This window comes from Amblyraja radiata, chromosome 12 (assembly GCF_010909765.2).
Source record: "Amblyraja radiata isolate CabotCenter1 chromosome 12, sAmbRad1.1.pri, whole genome shotgun sequence".
Taxonomy (NCBI): domain Eukaryota; kingdom Metazoa; phylum Chordata; class Chondrichthyes; order Rajiformes; family Rajidae; genus Amblyraja; species Amblyraja radiata.
The window spans coordinates 5502420-5524267 of NC_045967.1; the positions used below are offsets into that span (position 1 = coordinate 5502420).

General features: G+C 42.6%; 1 protein-coding gene across 2 annotated transcripts in view; it reads left to right on the forward strand.

The window, feature by feature from the left end:
- zdhhc15 (zinc finger DHHC-type palmitoyltransferase 15) overlaps positions 1 to 20798 on the forward strand; it is a 72136-nt gene extending 51338 nt beyond the window's left edge. The window contains exons 8-13 of one of the 2 annotated variants that reach the window (XM_033030137.1): positions 4153 to 4273; positions 5332 to 5464; positions 8137 to 8263; positions 9223 to 9332; positions 11584 to 11660; positions 17966 to 20798. In XM_033030137.1, coding sequence (XP_032886028.1) covers positions 4153 to 4273; positions 5332 to 5464; positions 8137 to 8263; positions 9223 to 9332; positions 11584 to 11630 — 538 coding nt within the window. In that variant the 3' untranslated portion in view covers positions 11631 to 11660; positions 17966 to 20798. The remainder of the gene's footprint in view (positions 1 to 4152; positions 4274 to 5331; positions 5465 to 8136; positions 8264 to 9222; positions 9333 to 11583; positions 11661 to 17965) is intronic. The other variant, XM_033030136.1, reaches the window with a different exon arrangement.
- Positions 20799 to 21848: the final 1050 nt, after the last annotated feature.

Here is a 21848-nt window from a genome sequence, read left to right on the forward strand (position 1 = left end):
AGAGACAGAAGTGCAAGAGACAGAGGAAGAGGGGGGCTGGATGGGAGGAGGAGAGGGAGGGTGGGTGAGGGGGGGTGAGGGGGGGAGGAGGGGGGAGGAGGGGAGAGAGATGGGAGGAGAGAGAGGAGCTGAGAGGAGGAGAAGGGAAGGGGGTGGGAATGGAGGGGGAGAGGTGGGGGGAGGAGAGGGGAGGGGTGGAGGGAAGGGGGTAGGGGAGGGGTGGAGGGGAGGGGGATTTTGGGGAAGGGGGTTTAGGGGAGGGAGGGTGGGGGAGGGCAGGGGGGGAGAGAGAGAGGGGGGGGCGAGAGAGAGGGAGGGGGGAGAGAGAGAGGGAGGGGGGAGAGAGAGAGAGGGAGGGGGAGAGAGAAGGGGGGAGGGAGGGAGAGGGGGGCAGAGAGAGAGAGGAGAGGGGGGGAGGGAGAGAGAGGAGAGGGGGAGGGAGAGAGAGAGGGGAGTGAGTGGGCTGCGAAATGCGGAGACAGAAGCAGCCTCTGACTCTGGAAACCCACAGCTGGAATGGGTGGGCGGGGGAGGGGAGTCGTGGGGCTTCATGAGCTGCACGGGCAGCATCAGTGCGTGAGGCGCCACTGACCCCGAGATCTGCAGAACAAAGATCCTATAGTGGAGCTGAGCTGTAGAATTTTTGTTCTGCAGAACTTTCTCGATCTTTCTGCACCTTTTGAAGAATGGGGGTGTGGGTGGGCGAACTTACCTCGTGGAAAACTGCGCAAGCACGTTGACAGCAGCTGCATTAATCCAGAGCGGGGCCAGGAGGCAGGTGGGCCTCGATTGGTGGGCATGTGGGCATTGTGACGTCAGCAGCTGGCAAGCGACGATTATTTTTTGAAAAAGTGTGTTTTGTGAACACCTTTGTTCAAAATCTGGGGAAATAATTGACCGAATTTAGAGAGGAGTTGATTTCTGAAATCATAAGTTAAATCCCTACCGAAATATGTAAAAATCTCCACGTTTTTACGTCTGGTTTTCGAGGAGATACGTTTCAAAGGCAAAATGACATACGCCCACACACACACACACACACACACACACACACACACACACACACACACACACACACACACACACACACACACACACACACACAGTTTCAAAAGTATACTAGACCAAGTACAGACCCGTTGGGTCTGGTCCCTGAACGTGCTTCAGACCCCGGTTGGGAAAAATGTCGGCGTTTTTCGAGCAGTGCCGGGCATCAGCAGCCGTTATGGTCGCTGGCCAGCAGGAGGCGACAAAATGAGTGAGGGGGGGAGGATTTTATTAATAAATGTGTACATAAAAATGTCCACATGTTTTGAGGAGTGCATTAGTGAATGTAAAAGTGAATTCGTTAGCGAAATGGAAAAAATCTCGGAGTTTATGCGTGTAGTTTTGGGGGACCAAGGAATTAAAGCACACGGCATTGGGGGTTCAGTATTGATGTGGATAGAGAACTGGCTGGCAAACAGGAAGCAAAGAGTAGGAGTAAACGGGTCCTTTTCACAATGGCAGGCAGTGACTAGTGGGGTACCGCAAGGCTCAGTGCTGGGACCCCAGCTATTTACAATATATATTAATGATCTGGATGAGGGAATTGAAGGCAATATCTCCAAGTTTGCGGATGACACTAAGCTGGGGGGCAGTGTTAGCTGTGAGGAGGATGCTAGGAGACTGCAAGGTGACTTGGATAGGCTGGGTGAGTGGGCAAATGTTTGGCAGATGCAGTATAATGTGGATAAATGTGAGGTTATCCATTTTGGTGGCAAAAACAGGAAAGCAGACTATTATCTAAATGGTGGCCGACTAGGAAAAGGGGAGATGCAGCGAGACCTGGGTGTCATGGTACACCAGTCATTGAAAGTAGGCATGCAGGTGCAGCAGGCAGTGAAGAAAGCGAATGGTATGTTAGCTTTCATAGCAAAAGGATTTGAGTATAGGAGCAGGGAGGTTCTACTGCAGTTGTACAGGGTCTTGGTGAGACCACACCTGGAGTATTGCGTACAGTTTTGGTCTCCAAATCTGAGGAAGGACATTATTGCCATAGAGGGAGTGCAGAGAAGGTTCACCAGACTGATTCCTGGGATGTCAGGACTGTCTTATGAAGAAAGACTGGATAGACTTGGTTTATACTCTCTAGAATTTAGGAGATTGAGAGGGGATCTTATAGAAACTTATAAAATTCTTAAGGGGTTGGACAGGCTAGATGCAGGAAGATTGCTCCCGATGTTGGGGAAGTCCAGGACAAGGGGTCACAGCTTAAGGATAAGGGGGAAATCCTTTAAAACCGAGATGAGAAAAACTTTTTTCACACAGAGAGTGGTGAATCTCTGGAACTCTCTGCCACAGAGGGTAGTTGAGGCCAGTTCATTGGCTATATTTAAGAGGGAGTTAGATGTGGCCCTTGTGGCTAAGGGGATCAGAGGGTATGGAGAGAAGGCAGGTACGGGATACTGAGTTGGATGATCAGCCATGATCATATTGAATGGCGGTGCAGGCTCGAAGGGCCGAATGGCCTACTCCTGCACCTAATTTCTGTTTCTATGTTTCTAAATCTGACACCCACAAATAAACACACACACACACAGAGTTTTAATAGACAGACAGACAGACAGACAGACAGACAGACAGACAGACAGACAGACAGACAGACAGACAGACAGACAGACAGACAGACAGACAGACAGACAGACAGACAGACAGACAGACAGACAGACAGACAGACAGACAGACAGACAGACAGACAGACAGACAGACAGACAGACAGACAGACAGACAGACAGACAGATAGATAGATAGATAAAAAAGCTGATTTTTCCAAAATTGAGTGAAGCTTTGATTTTAGAAAACTGGATCTTTGATTGTAATTTTCTTTCTTTAATGGAAACTAAATCTTCCTTAATATGAAGGTTACAATCTCCAGTTTATTTAAAAAATCAAGATATCACTGGTTTAAACAATACAGGTCCAACACTGATTTCCGGGACCCTTGGTTCCAGAACCTTGCAGGATTATTTGTTTTGCTGGACCAACGCAGATCACAAAATAATTCAACTATACATCTCTGACTCACTAATTATATCCCGCTCATCTCCCTGAAGCACCATGGACTGTTAGAAACTTAAATAAACCAAATATTAAATGTAAATTAAATTTACAGTGAAACTTGACTTTCTTGCATGGGCAACCCGGGTGCTGGTCAACGAGCTGCCCTCGGAAGTCCCGACAAGGGTCGGAAATAACGAGGCCGCACGCGGGGCCGAGGCGCTGCTTACCCGACTACTGGGCTGACCCACGAAGATTGCAGCAGGGTGGGTGTGCCCACCATCCGGCTCGAACCTCTGAGAGTAGTTGAACTTTTCCAGACCGGCCCCACAAAGTCTGGCTCGGAAGACAGCTGTGCGAACAGATCTGCCGGCTTTGGCCGGGCCAGAGTTCCAAAGCTCCAGCCACAGGGGGAAAATTCGACTCACCGATCGGAAGTCCGGCCAGGGAATTCCTGATGAGGTTGAGGCCTAGGCAAAACATTTCTGGAGGACATCCGAGGATGATTTCATGTGCGCTAGCATAATTTTGTCTCGATTGGAGGATGAGCCGGAAAATACAATTGTACCTGTATTTATATTTTTACATTGGGTACAAACGGACCTGCAACTTAAAAAATTCTCATTATTGACTCAGTGGTAGGACTTGCCTCCTAAATAATAGATTATAGATTCACATAAATCTCAAAGCAATCCGGCCTGTAACAATCAATGTAGTAGGATCAGGTGCTGTATTGCAGGAAAATAATACATCTGATAAGTTAAACAAGTTCCCATCTGTCCTTTCAGATTGGCATGGAAGATCCTATGCTACACCCTTAAAGCAGTTAATAAGTTTGCCCTGGTGTGCATCCATAATAAATAACTCTGCTGCCATAAATCATTGTCAGAACTGATTATTTGATAATCATTGCATTCCCATTTGGGGAATTATTCAGTGTGTGAATTGCTTGTTGCATTGCCTGCTAAATAACACTGACTTTATTTTAAAAGTAATTTATTGGTTGTGAAATTCTTTGTGATGATGTGAGGTTGCAAAAGTGCAATTTAAATCCCAATTGTTCTTTATGATTATGAAGAAAGACTTTGTCCTAATAATTGTATTTCTCTCTAGGGTAAACAACTGTATTGGATTTTCAAACTACAAATTTTTCCTGCTCTTTTTGGGATATTCCATGTTGTATTCCTTGTTCGTTGCTGCCACAGTTCTGCAATATTTCATCATGTTTTGGACGGTAACTTCCAATTTGCATGTATCCTCACCCAAAATGTGAAACACACTAATTAAATCTGGGAATGGACTTGTTTTGTCAGTTAGATCATTAAATTAGTTGCTTTGAGGTACAAAAACAATATAGATTGCTTTATACTTCAAGGTTAGAAATTTTCTATAACAGATATGATTCTTTAACACATATACAGAGTATCGATTTATTTCTTTGCACTCTTCCCTTCATCGTTTGAAGATTTCATAGCCTGTTTGAATGCAATTCTAATTGATACTGGCAGAACTAGACACTGATGGCGATTCTTCATTAGGGTCTAAAGTGAATGCTGGCAAGTTATTAGGTTTAGTTTAATTTAGAGATACAGCGCAGTAACAGGCAGAGTCCGCACCGACCAGCGATCCCCGCACATTAACACTATTCTGCGCCAGGGACAATTTTTACATTTATACCAAGCCAATTAACCTATAAACCTGTGCGTCTTTAGAGTATGGGAGGAAAACGAAGATCTCGGAGAAAATCCGCACGGGTCATGGGGAGAAAGTACAAACTCCGTATGGACAAGCACCTCTAGCCTGGATCGAACCTAAGTCTGGTACTGTAAGCGCTGGAAGGCAGTAACTCTACCGCTGCGCCACTGTGTCACCCGAGTCTGGGATGTTGACACAGATAACCACAGTCTTGTGTCAGTCTTTATATACCTTTCTGCAGGTATCACTACATAGTGATCAGTGTGGAATCTGGGATATCCTCCAACAAGATCCCCCCATCAGAATCCTTATCCAGGGCCACAGTGACATAAATATATTGTAAATTACTGTCCATTTTAAGATCAGTTAAATCAGTACAAACTACAATATGAACGTGGGGTCTTCTCAGATCTATAGTTTAGTTCTACATAAAATACTGCCATTTTCTTCTTTGTTATTGTCTAATTTGCTCAGAACAACAGTCATTTGTATAATATGATTAAAAAATTGAAAGGTTAAGATTTGAAAATCAGAAGTTTGCTGTGATCTTGCACAATGGTGGGAAACAAATTTCATGAGCTCATATTTTTCTGACAGGGTGGTCTTCCAGATGGTCCTGCAAAATTTCATGTTCTCTTTCTTCTTTTCGTGGCTGTCATGTTCTTCCTCAGCCTCATGTTCCTCCTCAACTACCATTGTTGGCTGGTCAGTTTAAACAGGTCGACATTAGGTAAGACTTGAATAACATCTCCTTGATATTGCATTATTATGAATGTGGTTTAAATGGGCTTGCGATTTTGGGATGGATATTTGTTGCTATGGATTATGTGGGGCCTTGGAGGAAGAAGGTTGGAAAGGGAGCCTGTTTTTTTGGGGGGTTTTTTGGTTGTATGGTAATTCGAATTTCACTGTACTTTAATTGCTACATGTGACAATATACTGACCTTGAGACCTTGATTTTTAGCTGTCGATTGGAAGTTAGTGCTTCCCTCTTCTTAGATGCTCCTGAAGTTTTACAATTTCCTGGGATGGCCAGTATTTTAGTCCAAAAAAAACTGAACACAACCTGTTTAACCAAACTGTTATTCAAATGTCTGCACAAGGAATACTGCTGGTTAGGGTCTGAACTCTAACATAGCTATAACATAGTCTGAAGAAGGGTCTCGACCCAAAATGTAACCCATTCCTTCTCTTCAGAGATGCTGCCTGTCTCGGCGAGTTACTCCAGCGTTTTGTCTATCATTGATGTAAACCAGCATCAACAGTTCCTTACTATACATACAGCTGTAATACGACAGATTGTGTCATTTTCTAACAGAGCTTGGTTTATTTCTTTGCATAACATTATGAGTCAGCCTGCAGTAACACTTCTCTAAACAAGAGACAGAATTAGTCCTTAACAAAAAAAGGAATACTTCAGTAACAGAACTCGTGTTGCGTTGGATTGCTTAACTTTACATACAGTGACTTCTCAAAAAGTTAAGGGCCTGTCCCACTCACGTGTCCTTGGCACGCAAATTACCCGACCTCGTGGTCGCGTTAAGGCGCACGGGCATTGTATGGCCGCGCGGGGCCGGTCCCACTTAGAAGCGCGGAGGGGTATGTAGTTGTGCGCGACATCGCACGAGGCTCCGAAATTTTTGTAGCGAACAAAATTTTCGCGCGCCAACGGTCTGTTGTGGAACTGACGGCCAAAGTGGGACAGGCCCAAGACCCTGGCGCGACGCAACGTCTCACCTCCAACAGCAGCAGAAGCAGGTAAACGATCACCGAACTCGGCCTGGGGCTCACGGCGGTTGCAGTCCGGATCCGCTCCCACTTCTACTCCCAGAGCGGGGCCAAGAAAATTGAAGATAGACACAAAATGCAGGAATAACTCAGTGGGACCGGCAGCATCTCTGGAGAGAAGGAATGGGTGATCCTTGGGTCAAGATCCTTCTTTTCAAACTGAAGAAGAGTCTTGACATGAAACATCACCCATTCCTTCTCTCCAGAGATGCTGCCGGTCTCGCTGAGTTACTCCGGCATTTTGCATCCATCTTCAAATGACGTCACGCGCTCCAGACAGCTGTGCGGTCGAATGAAGTTGCGCGCGACCTTCGCGGGATCGTCGCGGTTCAACGCGACCACAAGGTCGCGTAATTTGCGTGCCAAGGTCACGTAAATGGGACAGGCCCTTAAGTCTTTATTTGGATGGGATGGGTTGAGGAGAGGATGAAGAAACATTGTCATGAGTGGCCAGCTGTGCAGTTGCATCACCATGTCATCAGCATATCAATTAAGGCCAGGGTGGCCAGTTTTTAAGGATAAGGGGGAAATCTTTTAGGACCGAGATGAGAAAAACATTTTTCACACAGAGAGTGGTGAATCTCTGGAATTCTCTGCCACAGAAGGTAGTTGAGGCCAGTTCATTGGCTCTATTTAAGAGGGAGTTAGATGTGGCCCTTGTGGCTAAAGGGATCAGGGGGTATGGAGAGAAGGCAGGTATAGGATATTGAGTTGGATGATCAACCATGATCATATTGAATGGCGGTGCAGGCTCGAAGGGCCGAATGGCTTACTCCTGCACCTGTTTTCTATGTTTCATGGCTCAAGGCCTAGAATTTGGCAAACTGAGCTCTGAGAAATGAAGTATGTGGAAGAAATATAAAGCAAATATTATAGAAAATTAGAGTGAAATAGAAATTTAACCTGAAAAAATTACCAATCAAAAATGAAAAGAAAAACTACATTTTAGCATGAACAGAAAAGCTGTGAGAACGGAGGAAGTTTTCAATTGTCGAGCTTTTCGCTCTGTAAAGAAACTACTAGTTCTCCTTGTGTAGCAGCATTCCATTCCTGTAAAATGTTCGTAATCTGAACAGTTCACGTTGGAAATGTGTCTGCAAACATAGTTTCCACACAGCAAATGATGCATGCACAGATCTGCTGTCCATAGGAATAGATATCCTAGAGAAGTATTTTAAATCTTGTTTTGCAATTCTTAAAAATAAAGCTGATATTAACTAAAGATAGACACAAAATGCTGGAGTAACTCAGCGGACAGGCAGCACCTCTGGAGAGAAGGAATGGGTGACGTTTTGGGTCGTAACCCTCCTTCAGACCCCGATATTAACTTGAGACCTTGATATTAACAAAGTTAGCCTGCCTATCTCGGGCTAATAATGATATCTTGATATCTCAATAGATTTTACTATAGAATGTATTCCTACAGGGTTCAATGTGCAAAAATTCCAGCTAGGAATAGTTGGGAAGTTCCCTGCAGTTCCACAGCAACCGGAAAATCACAATTACTGATCTCCCAAAAGCTTCTTTGTATGTAAGGGCTGCACATAAGCTGGCCATTCATAAGTGACACAATCCAATGGAATTTTTAAATATGTTTCTCTTTTTTTTTTATAGAGGCCTTCTCAGCGCCAGTATTTCAGCATGGTCCAGATAAAAATGGTTTCAACCTTGGTGTATGGAAAAACCTACAGCAAGTCTTTGGTTCACAAAAGAAGTACTGGCTACTACCCGTCTTCACCAGGTATTCTGCCCATTGAGACCATCAGTGCTACTGTGTATTTATAACACAGCATACAGTTTTAATCACAGTCACAGAGCATAGAATAGGCCCCTCGGCCCACCATGTTCATGTTGACCATCAGTTACTCAGCCCTGACATGAACCGTATGTAAAGGGAATGTGTAGGATTACCGGTGGAGGTTCAATCAAATATGTTCACTCCACGCCTGAGTTAGTTCTCCTGCTGGAGATATTATTCATCTTTCCTCACCGCGTAGATGGACGCCATTCAGTCAAGAAGTTCAATCTAGCTGTCAATGCAGTCGCATCAATCACATTCTCTGCTTTCCCCTGCCCCCTTCCCATAACCTGTTTTTTACATATGCTCATTAACAACCCCAATTCTGTCATCAAACACGCTAATTTAACGTTGCCAATTAACCTAACAACTGACACATCTTATAGATGTGAGGACACAAAATCACCTGGGGAAATCCATGGTGGGCTGCGGTAGAGCTGCTGCCAGCGCCGGAGACCCGGGTTCGATCCCGACTACGGGTGCTGTCTGTATGGAGTTTGTACGTTCTCCCCGTGACCTGCGTAGGTTTTCTCCGAGATCGGTTTCCTCCCACACTTCAAAGACGTACAGGGTATGTAGGTTAATTGGCTTGGTGTATGTGTAAATTGTCCCTCGTGTGTGTAGGATAGTGTTAATAGAAACATAGAAATTAGGTGCAGGAGTAGGCCATTCGGCCCTTCGAGCCTGCACCACCATTCAATATGATCATGGCTGATCATCCAATGTGTGGGGATCGCTGGTCGGAGCAGACTCGGTGGGCCGAAGGGCCTGTTTCCACGCTGTATCTCTAAACTAAACTAAACTCCACAAAATTGGCATGAGAGTAGAACCTCGATCGCTCTGCTACTGGGCTGCTGTTGAATGCCGTTCAATTTTTGTATTTCTAAAAATTGTGTTTTTAGTGTTGGAGATGGCCAATCTTTCCCCATGAAGTCACAGTCAGAGAGTCATAATCCACTTCTCTCCAATGATGAGCAGTGGGGTGAGGGCGATTCAGATGTAGACTACTATGGTAAGTCAAGTGCAAGTCAAGAGTCTGATGATAAACTTTAATAAAAGGTGATTACCTATTGCAATTAGTTCCAAGATGTGTTGGGCCTCAAATTTTATTTGCTATTAATTAACTTGTATTAGATCATGTTAAAGCAGCACATCATCCTTAAATCTTCATTTATTGAAAAAATATCATGAAACATTGTATTCTATACTGGGTTTAGGGAAAAACCAGAAGGTGGTAGCCCTAATACAGGCCCCAGTTCGTGTTCTAAGTATCAAGTGTTGGTTTGTATGTAGAATTATTTGATGTACCCATTTGTGTCATTGGATTATGAAATAGAAATGAGGGGAGAAACCGCTCTTTATTGTTTATTGTCACGTGTACCATGGGACAATGAAAAGCTTTTGTTGCCTGCTAATAAGTCGATACATGATTATCGACAATCGACATGTCGAAAGACGATACATGATTACAATCGAGCCATCCACAGTGTACAAGACATGATAATGGAAATAACATCAATAACATTTAATGCAAGGTAAACTCCAATCAAAGATTGTCCGAGGGTCTCCAATGAGGTCAGAACTGCTCTCTGTTGGTGGGATGGTTCAGTCGCCTGATAACAGTTTGGAAGAAACTGTCCCTGAATCTGGAAGAAACTCCCTGAATCTGGAATGTGTTCTGTATCTACCCTCTTTTTCCCCTCTTCCCCTCCAACACTCTCCCACTGCCAACCTCTCTATTACCAAGAAGTACACAAATTGTAACATTTAATTGTTCAATTAAATTATAAGCAAACAAAAAGTGCGGGAGGAACTCAGTATTGAGTTGGGACCTTGCTTCAGACAGATTGGAGTAGGGCGGAGAAAGCTGGAATAGAGAGATGGGTGAAACAAAGCAAGTGATAGGTGAATACAGATGGGAGGGGGTTTGTTAGCAGATGGGTCGAGTAAATGACAATGGCTATAGGTGAAAAGGAGTGGTCTCTAGGGAATGTGAAAAGGGGATAGTTTCAGTTTAGTTTATTGACCGAGGTACAGTGAAAAGCTTTTGTTGTGTGCTAACCAGTCAGCAGAAAGACAATACATGATTACAATTGAGCCATTTACAATGTATAGATACATGATAAGGGAATAACGTTTAGTGCAAGGTAAAGCCAGCAAAGTCCGATCGAGGATAGTCCGAGGGTCACCAAAGAGGTAGACAGTAGTTCAGCACTGCTCTCTGGTTGTGGAATATGTGACTGGTGGTGCGATTATGTTGAAGGTGGTGAAAATGTGGAAGGATTATGTGTTGGATGCCAAGCCTAGTGGGGTGAAAGGCCATGGGGATCCCTATCCTTGTTCCATCTGGGGGGAGAGGAGGGAGAGCGGAAGTTTGAGGCACAGAGGAGACATGGGTGAGGGCTCCATCCACAAGAGCAGGAAGAAACAACGTTTACTGAAGAAAGAGAACATCTCGGATGTCCGAGAGTGCAAAGCCTCATCTTGGGAGCAGAGGAGAAATTGAAAGTCAGGAATTGGATCCTTGCAAGATGCAGGATGGGAGGAGGTGTAATCAAGTAATAGTGGGTCGGTGGTTTTGTAGTAGATGTCAGTACATAGTCTCTTCCCTGTGATGAAGACAGAGGAATCGAGAAAGGGAAGAGAGGTATGGAAGTTGATAAAACCAACGAGTTTTGCAGTTGCAGAAGGCAGCCCCGAAGCAGTCATCCCCACAATGGAGAAAGAGTTGGGTAATAGTGCCGGATACTTTTGAAACAGGGACTGTTGGCCATAACCAACAATATGACAGGCGTAGTGGGGCCTGAGCGAGTGCCGGCCTTTAACTTGGAAAAAAAGTGAGAGAAGTCAAAAGTGAAGTTGATAATGGTGAGGACAAATTCAGCCAGGCGGAGGGGAATGTTAACAGAGGAGAACAGATTGGGTCTCTCTTCAAGGCAGAACCAGAGGGCCTTGAGACCATTCTGGTGGGGAACGGTGGTGTAAGGGTACTGTACATCCATGTAAAGATGGGACGATGGGGGCATAGGAATTGAAAATTATTGAAGAGTGAGGTGTCTCAGATGTACGTTATAAGGGGCTGAACAAGGGGATGGGGAGCAAGATTGAATTGAGGTATTTGGAGATGGGTTTGGTGGGTCAGGAACAAGCAGAAAAAATCGGTATGTGCTTCTAATATTCATAACTATAGAAAAAAAGAAAACGGCTTTTATTGGAAAGAACGTGCAGTAGTTATTTTCAAAGTGTGACCCTTTTTCTGTCAGCAGCCACAAGTGGAAATACCTCAGTGACTGTAGAAATGGAGAGATAGCTGACTTTTGCTGCTGTTCAGCACCCACAGGTAAGCAAGCATCTGTGCCCATTTTCACTGTTCATAGATTTTATTTCAGTTTATTGGACAGCAAAAAATCATATTTTGAGCTAGAATTCGCAATTTTCTAATAGTTTAGATTGAAATGTCCTACAGTGTATTAGGGCCATACAGTGCATTAGAGTTATACAGTGTGGAAACAGGCCCTTCAGCTCAACTTGCCCAAACTGACCAACATCTCCCGTCTACACTTGCTTTGGTTTGGCCCATATCCCTCTAAACCTGTCCTATCCACATACCTGTCTAATTGCTTCTTAAATGTTGCGATAATCCCTGCCTCGACTACCTCCTTCAGCAGCTTGTTCCATACACCCACCTCCCTTTGCGTATAAAAGTTAACCCTCAGATTCCTGTAAAATCTTTCCCCCTTCACCTTAAACCTATGCCCTCCAGTTCTCGATTACCCCACAATGGGCAAGGGACTCTGCGCGTCCACCCGATCTATTCCTCTCATGATTTTATACAGTCATCTCTTATCCTCCTGTGCTCCAAGGAATAGCCTGTTCTACCTCACCTTTTTGCTCAGACCCTCGAATCCTGGCAACATCCTTGTAAATCTTCTATGTACCCTTTCCAACTTAACAACATATTTTCTATAACATGTTGCCCAGAACTGAACACAATATTCTAAATGTGGCCTCACCAACATCTTTTATAATTGCAACATGACCTCCCAACTTCTAGACTGATGAAGAGCATTTTTGATCACCCCATCTAGCTGTGACGCCACCTTCAAGGAACTATGTACCTGCACTCCCATATCCCTCTGCTCACAGCACTTCCCAGAGTCCTACCATTCACTGTGTAAGTCCTGTCCCATGTTAGACTTTCCAGAATGCAACATGTCACATTCCTCAATAAATTCCATCAACCATTACCTCAGCCTACCTGGCCAACCGATCAAGATCCTGCTGCAACTTTTGCCAACCATCTTCACTATCTGCAATACCACACATTTTGTATCATCTGCAAACTTGTAAATCTTGCCCTGTGCATTCTCATCCAAATCATTCTCTAACTACTTGCACTTGGTTTCCAAAAATCTATAGAACAAATGTAACTTTTTTTTTAATGGAAAATGAAAAGTATGTCTCAAATATAATTAATCCTGAAAATTGTTTGGAACATGATATGATGAAACTGCTGTCAAGGAGTCAGGGCTCTACAACACCAAACAGGCCCAAACAGCCGAACGCTCTATGCTTTCCTGAACCAGTCCCATTAGCCTGAAATTGGACCATATTACTCTAAACATTTCTTATCCATGTATCTGTCCAAATGTTTTTTTAAATGTTGCGTTATACTCACCTCTTCCTCTGACAGCACATTCCATACATCCACCACCCTCTGTATGAAAATCGTGTTTCACAGGTGCCCTTCCAATCATTTTCCTCATACCTTAAATCTATGCCCTCCAGTATTAGGCTCCCCTGTTCTGTAAAAAAGACTGACATTCTACCATATCTATACCCCTTATAGTTTAATAAGTACTGGTAGTTGAGGCCAGTTCATTGGCTATATTTAACAGGGAGTTAGATGTGGCCCTTGTGGCTAAAGGGATCAAGGGGTATGGAGAGAAGGCAGGTACAGGATTCTGAGTTGGATGATCAGCCATGATCATATTGAATGGCAGTGCAGGCTCGAAGGGCCGAATGGCCTACTCCTGCACCTATTTTCTATGTTTCTATGTTCTATGGTTCTAAAAGATAAGGTCACCCCTCAGCCTCCCAGGCGATTCAGTCTGATCTTATAGCTCATCCCATGAGCCCTGGCGAAAGCTTTGTGAATCTTCTCCACACCCTCTCTAGCTTAATCACATTGTTTCTATAGTATGGCCCCCAGAACTACATACTGTATTCCAGATGTAGGTGGCATCAATGACCTGTACAGCAGTGACACCGATTTGTGCTCTGACTAATGCTGTGACTAATGAAGGCAAGCGTACCATGTGCCTTCAACGCCTTGCCTACCTATGTCACCACTTTCATGGAACTCTGTGTCTAGAACACCCTGACATTCACCATGTATATCTTGCCCTGACTTCACTTTCCAAAATATATCACTTTACACTAGTCTGCACCTAGTCTGAAACACAGAAAATAGGTGCAGGAGTAGGCCATTCGACCCTTTGAGCTAGTGCCGCCATTCAATATCATGGCTGATCATCCTAAATCAGCCTGCTTTTCCCCATATCCCTTGATTTTGTTAGCCCTAAGAGCTAAATCTAACTCCTGCTTGAAAACATCCAGTGAATTGGCTTTCACTGCCTTCTGTGGCAGAGAATTCCACAGATTCACAACTCTTTGGGTGAAAACATATTTCCTCATCTCAGTCCTAAATGGCCTACCCCTTATTCTTAAACTGTGACCCCTGGTTCTGGACTCCCACAACATGGGGACCATTTTTCCTGCATCCAGCCTGTCCAATCCGTAAGGATTTTATATGTTTCTATACGATCCCCTCTCATCCATCTAAATTCCAGTGAATACGTCGACCCATTCTTTCCACATATGTCCATCCCACCATCCCTGGAATTAACCTGGTCAACCTACGGTGCACACCCTCAATAGCAAGAATGTCCTTCCTCAAATTAGGAGACAAAAACTGAGCACAATACTCCAGGTGTGGTCTCAACTGTACAACTGCAGTTGGACCTCCTTGCTCCTAAACTCAAATCCTCTTGCAATGAAGGCCAACATGCCATTAGCTTTCTTCACTGCCTACCATACCTGCATGCTTACTTTCAGTGACCGAAGTACAAGGACACCCAGGTCTGGTTGATCCTCCCCTTTTCCTAATCTGACACCATTCAGATATTTCATCTCACTGTCTCCATCACAGGAAACAGACTATTGACCGACATCTACTACGAACCTACTTATTCCCATAGCTATCTTGACTACAGTTCCTCCCAACCTGCTTCCTGTAAAGAATCTATCCCCTACTTCAAATTACTCCATGTATGCCGCATCTGCGCCCAGGATGAGGTGTTTCATACCAGGGCATCGGAGATGACCTCATTCTTTAGGAAACGGGGGTTCCCCTCTTCCATTATAGATGAGGCTCTCACTAGGGTCTCCTCGATATCCAGCAGCTCCGCTCTTATTCCCCCTTCCCCCCATTCGTAGCAAGAACAGAGTCCCCCTTGTCCTCACCTTCCACCCCATCAGCTGTCACAACACATAATCCTGCACCATTTTCGCCACCTTCAACAGGATCCCACTACTGGCCACATCTTCCCATCTCCACCCCTTTCTGCTTTCCACAGAGACTATTCCCTCTGTAACTCCCTGGTCAATTCGTCCCTTCCCACCCAAACTACCCCCTCTCCGGGTACTTTCCCCGGCAACCACAGGAGATGCAACACCTGTCCCTTTACCTCCCCCCCCCCTCGACTCCATCCAAGACTCCGACCCAAACAGTCTTTCCAGGTGAGGCAGAGGTTCACTTGCACCTCCTCCAACCTCATCTACTGTATCCGCTGTTCCAGGTGTCACCTTCTCTACATCGGCGAGACCACGCGCAGGCTAACACCTCCGCTCAGTCCGTCGTAACCTACCTGATCTCCCGGTGGCTCAGCACTTCAACTCCCCCTCCCATTCCCAATCTGACCTTTGTGTCCTGGGCCTCCTCCATTGTCAGAGTGAGGCCCAGCACAAATTTGATGAACAGCACCTCATATTTCGCTTGGGCAGTTTACACCCCAGCGGTATGAACATTGACTTCTCTAATTTCAGATAGCCCTTGCTTTCTCTCTCCATCCCCTTCCCCTTCCCAGTTCTCTCACTAGTCTTACTGTATCCGACTACATTCTATCTTTGTCCCGCCCCCTCCCCCTCCCCGACATCAGTCTGAAAAAGGGCCTCGACCTGTAATGTCGCCCATTCCTTCTCTCCAGAGATGCTGAGCTACTCCAGCATTTTGTGTCGATCTACCATTCAGATAATAATCTGCCTTCCTGTTCTTGCCAACAGTGTATAACCTCACATTTATCCACGTTATACTGCATCTGCCATGCATCTGCCCACTCACGTATCCTATCCAAGCCACCCTGCAGCCTCATAGCATCCTCCTTGCAGCTCACTCTGTCACCCAGCTTTGTGTCATCTGCAAACTTGGAGATGTTACATTTAATTCCCTCGTCTAAATCGTTAAAATATGTTGTAAATAACTTCCAAGCACTGAGCCTTGTGGCACCCCACTAGTCACTGCCTGCCATTCTGAAAATGACCCATTAATTCCTACTCATTGCTTCCTGTCTGCCAACCAGTTCTCTATCCATGTCAATACCCTACCCCCAATACCATGTGCTTTCAATTTGTACACTAATCTCTTGTGTGGGACCTTGTCAAAGGCTTTTTGAAAGTCCAGATACACCACATCCACTGGCTCTCCCTTATCCATTTTACTTGTTACATCGTCAAAGAATTCCAAAAGATTAGTCAAGCATGATTTCCCCTTCATAAATCCATGCTGACTTTGACCGATCCCATCTCTGCTTTTCATGTGCGCTGCTATTACATCTTTAATAATCGACTCAAGCATCTTCCCCACTACCGATGTAAGGCTAACCTGTCTATAATTCCCCGTTTTCTCTCTCCTTCCTTTCTTAACTTTCTTAAAATGTGGGGTTACTTTGGCTACCCTCCAGTCCACAGGAACTGATCCAGAGTTGAGAGACCATTGGAAAATAATCACCAATGCATCCACGATTTCTAGAACCACCTCCTTGAGTACTCTGGGATGCAGACCATCAGGCCTCAGGGATTTATATGCCTTCAGTCCCAACAGTTTACCTAACACCATTTCCTGATGAATGTGGATTCCCTTCAGTTCCTCCCTCCCACTAGATTCTTGGTCCCCTAGTATTAAATTCAATCTGCCATTCCTCTGTCCACTTTCTTAGTTGATCTAAATCCTCTTTGTAATCTTAGACAACCTTGTTCACGACACTACCAATTTTGATGGCAGCCACAAAGTTACTAATCATAGTATCTACATTTGAATCCAAATCATTGATACATGTGACAAATAAGAATGAACCCAGCACCAATCTCTGCAGACACCACTGGTCACAGACCTCCAATCTAAAACAACCCTCCACTACCACCCTCTGTCTCCTTCCACCAAGCTGTGTTAAGTGTATTTTTTTAATATAGCATCCCAATTAACAGATGTAAACAGAATGTGACTATCAAGTAATTAAATGTTCTCCATTCGTGTCTTGCTGTTTGTGAGTTACATACCATCATTAGCCGTCATCTTAGACTAACATCTAGGTTGAGGACCTTCCGAGAGAAAGATAGCAACTAATGGCAGAATAGCATAAGAACCATTGTCACTGCACCAATTTGTTCTTAAGGAATTATAGCCACTTAATTGATGCCTTTGTCCACTCAGTTATACATTTGTATCTGAATAATCTTCCGTGAAGAGAGATGCAGCTCGATAAGATTTTGATTAGGCTGCATTTGGAGTATTACGTGCAATTCTGGACACCCCACTACAGGAAGAATATGGAGGCTTTGGAGAGGGTGCAGAAGGGGTTTACCAAAATGTTGCCTGGATTAAGAGGTGTTAACTAGGTTGGGCACATTTGGATTGTTTTCTCTGGATTGCCGGAGATGAGACCTGATAGAAGTGTATAAAATGATGAGCCATAGAAAGGATAGACATTTACAATCTTTTTCCCAGAGTGGAATTGTCAAAAACTAGAGGGCATAGCTTGAAAGTGAGCAAGTATTTTTACACAGGGGGTGGTGTGTGCCAGGAAGGCACAGCTGGGGTTGTGGTGGGCAGATGTGATAGTGGCATGTGCGGTAGGCACATGAATATGCCGGGAATGGAGGGATATGGTTCATGTGCAGGAAGATGAGATGAGTTGGCATCATGTTTAGTACAGATATAGTGGGCCAAAGGGCCTGGTCTTGTGCGATACTTTTCTCTGTTCTATGGTCCATGTAAGAGAACAAAATTCTTGAAGAAGAATGTGGAATACATTTTAATGTTAAAATTGCCATCGAGAAGCTAAAATTCCATTCTCTGTTTCATTTTCTGATTACGTCTTTCAGTCAATTAATTCCTACATCGCATAGCTCAGTGAACCTTGATAATTTCCCTGCAGTAGGTACGGCTGAAAAAACATTGATTTATTTACTGATGTCGCAGCCACCTCCATAAAAAAATATTATTTCTAAGGACCATTAATTAATGGCAAATACTTTATCAAAAATGGCTTCACCTATTCGTAATGTTAGTTATTGCCTTCTTTTCAGGTTAATCCCTGGTGGCACAGTATTATTTGGTGTGAAAATGTGAGAACCAAGGCTCCCTGAGGGACTTCAACAAATGGGATGGAACTGAGTATTACATGCCTTACAATCTTCTGAAGATCTTCTCATTACATGATGTACATTTAGGCTTTGGTTCGCGAACAACTACATTTTCTAGGGGTGATGGAGGAATGGAAAGGGGACCATTGTAAATTCACTTACAAACTGAGTACCCATGGGCAGGGGCTTGTATGTAAATAATGTGCGTGTGAATGAGGCTCTATCACAGTTACCTGAAACCAACGCTGCGATTAATTTAACATTGATGTGTTGTATTTATCTCATTAGGGCAAAGTGCTAAACAAAACTGTTCCTTGCATTAATGTTGCACGGGTAAGGTACAAATATCGAACTGTCAAGTGGAAAAATCTGCAATATCTGTTCAACCATGTGTTCGAACAAAAGAGCAATGGATTGATTATTTGCTGTGTTTATATGAATTAAGTCATTTCAAACCAGGTCATTTTTTAAATGTTTTTTAAATATGTTTAAAAGATTCTTGAACTTAGCTAGTTTTTTTATATGTTTGTAACGTGATGTATATATATTTTTAAACTAATTTACCCTCAGAATTAAAATTAAATATATTACTCCAATGAGGGACCAAAGATTGGTAAAGCAGTATCTGCTCAAAGTTTGAGTTATTCTTGAACCTTAGGAACATTTAGTTTGTGTGCACTTGCCTTTTACATCACAGCATGACGTCAGGGCCAGTTTTCAGCAGTTTCCTTTTTATGCCAGCTTTAATTTTGAACAAAAGAAGGAACTAACAAACATATACCTGAAAATGTCTCCTTTTTTGCATCCCAAAGTTCTCTGATTTGTGTATTCTGCAGGGGATATCGCTGATTCCACCCCCAAAATATCACCTTTCACTTTCTCCCTGTACAACTGGTAATTTGCACAGACCAGTTAGTTTGAGAGTTTGCTACCTATTCTTAATTAAAAATATATAGAAATTCAGGTTAGATATTAACTGTTAGCAAATGTATTTAAATGTTTTTATATTGGAACATGTGCAATTTCTTAAGAGTAATTTTTCAGCTTGCTTAGAAATTCATTCCTTCAATAACCTGGGCTTAATGAGTATTACTGTGAGAACAAGCAACATCCTATCCCAGGTTACGGTTCTGACTTGTAGTCTGATAACGTGACACGTGAATTTCCTGGACTTTTGGAGGTTTTCTGACTCCAAGCTTCTATAGCCTGTTGCTGAAGCCCAGGAAGAACAGGTTTTTAAACACCTCTAGCAAAACTAAGGAATAACTGATTGAGGTACAAGGACTTTAATCCACAGCGGAAAGGATTAACGTACTTTGGAATGTAATTATTTTAGAGGGAGTATTGAACAGTGACGATCCATGACATACAAGTAAAACAATAACAATTATTTAATTCAGTGTGATATAGTATATCCACTTCCCATATGTTAGAATGTCCCTACAGGTATCACTAGCATTCAACATATTTTCCCACTGAGGTACATTTTTAGATCATTTTCCTTTTCTTTTTGTAACATATTTCTCAATCAGTCCTGAAGACAGTTTGCTTATTTTTTTGCTATTTGTGGGATTCAGCTACATGCAATCTATTTGCTCTGTTTCCTATATTACAACAGTGACTGCACTTGAAAGGTTCTTGGGATATCTTGAGGTTGTAAAAAGCATGCTCTTGTTGCAATATGACGGCATATGGCAGTCAAAGTGATGCTGATATAATGAAATTGGATTAAATATCTTTGACAGTCAGCTGCCCACTATAGCAAAAGCTTATAATGTTTCAGATACTATGAATGGTTTTAGCTCTGCGTCATTTGTCAAACTTACTAGAAGTGTTGTGCAGACAAATAGAATAGTTCATTGACAAATAGAAAGTTACAAGACCTTTCATTTTACAATTTAAACCACTTTATTATGACCCAATCAGTGACCAAGTTTCAAGTATTAAAATCGTTAGGTTGTAAATATTTTTATTAATGAAGAACTGTATATGAACAAATTCAGACATTATTACAAGAAATATTTAAAGAACAAGAACAAGTTCAGCAAAGGAGAAGAAATTGTGAGTTTATTTCTGAGAATTCTTTCGATAATCTCAATGCTTTTGTAAAATGACATCTTCACGTGTAAACAGAAACATTGAAACGAAAATCTGATGCCAAGTATTTCTGCGGTTTTGATACACTAAGTTTTTCTCAAGTTGACTATTAACCTGTACAATATTTAATATTGTTTAATATTAATTTCACAATCCCTTCCTCCAACCCCACCCAAAATAATTGGTAAGTTTAAAAAAACTTCCTTTAGAAATCTCATATGTAAATAAAATTGCAATTTCCTTTTTGATAAATCTGCAGAATTAGCGACAAATGTATTTGTAGTTAAAATATTAACTTTACAATTTAAAAGTGTCCAAAATAACATGTTCATTTGTTGGTTGATGTAGCCCTCTGTCAGAGAGCTGAAATAACTGGCTCTAATAATCTGTTAACCTGAGAAATATTTGTATCGAATTGCAGAACTGCTAGGTTATTCCCCTATTAATGAAACTGGAACATAATGACAACACACAGTCAGTAATTGTTACCATACATAATGTCTTTATGAAATGGGTTATGAAGCAAAATATAAATATTTCTATAATATCACAAATAATTTTGATGCCTATTTTCATTCATTAGTTCCCTTACAGTTTACAGATAGCAATAACCTTGGTGAGGTAAGAATGTATTTTTGATCAATAGTTAGTGTAATAAAATACTGCCATTAATATCTTGCCAATTGCTATTATTTTCTGCTTATTTATGTACACCATGTCCGACCCCAAACATGCAAGGGATTCACATGGATTTAAATTGACAACCAACCAGAAAAATTGAACACGGGTATTAGTGATATTGTCTCTCCATTATTCTCTGACTCATTCCTATTTTCCATTCTCTTTGTTCAGAAAATTACTTGTTTATCCAGTTCTTGATAAGTTAAGAGTTGTATAAGCATACAGCACTGAAACCAGCCCTTTTGTCAACTTGCCCATGTTGACCAAGATGCTTCATCTACGCTAGTCCAACTGCCCACGTTTGGCCTATACCCCTCTAAACTTTTCTTGTCCATGTACTTAGGAATATTAAGAGTGAAATACTCACTGCTCAAAACAAAAAATATTATCCAAAATGGAAGCATTTAACTTCCACGGGCACATTGGTAGAGTTGCTGCCTTGCAGAACCAGAGATCCTGATTCGATCCACACTACAGATGCTATCTGTGTAAAGGTTTTAAGTTTTCCCTGTAGGCGCATGGATTTTCTCTGTGTGCTCCGGTTTCCTCCCACATTCCAAAGACTTGCAGGTTAATTGGCTTCTGTAAATTGCCCCTGGTGCGTAGGATAGAACAAATGTATGGGTGATCATTCGTCAGGGCGGGCCAAAGGGCTGTGTCTCGAAACTAAACTGAACTATACTGGCATCACTAATATTATTCCCTGGAAAATAATCATTATTCCAATCAACATATTTTACTAATCCCAATCATTCAAGAAAGTGTTTATTATGCCTCTATCACTAATAGTTTTACACTGGAGAGATATAGAAGTATGCTTCCATTGAGCCAGTCATGGCATTTTTAATGTATTGTTAGAGAAATCGTAAAATCTCATTAATGGCTGTTTTTAAAAAGTGATAAAATCTATATTCCTCAAAAAGAATCCAAGGAACCTAATATGAAAAATAGAAAGGTTGATCATTTCTATATCTCGTGCGTGGATATATTTGTGGACTAAAGTTAAAGGTAGTTAAATAAAAAAGGAAAAAATGTTGCTTGTTTACAT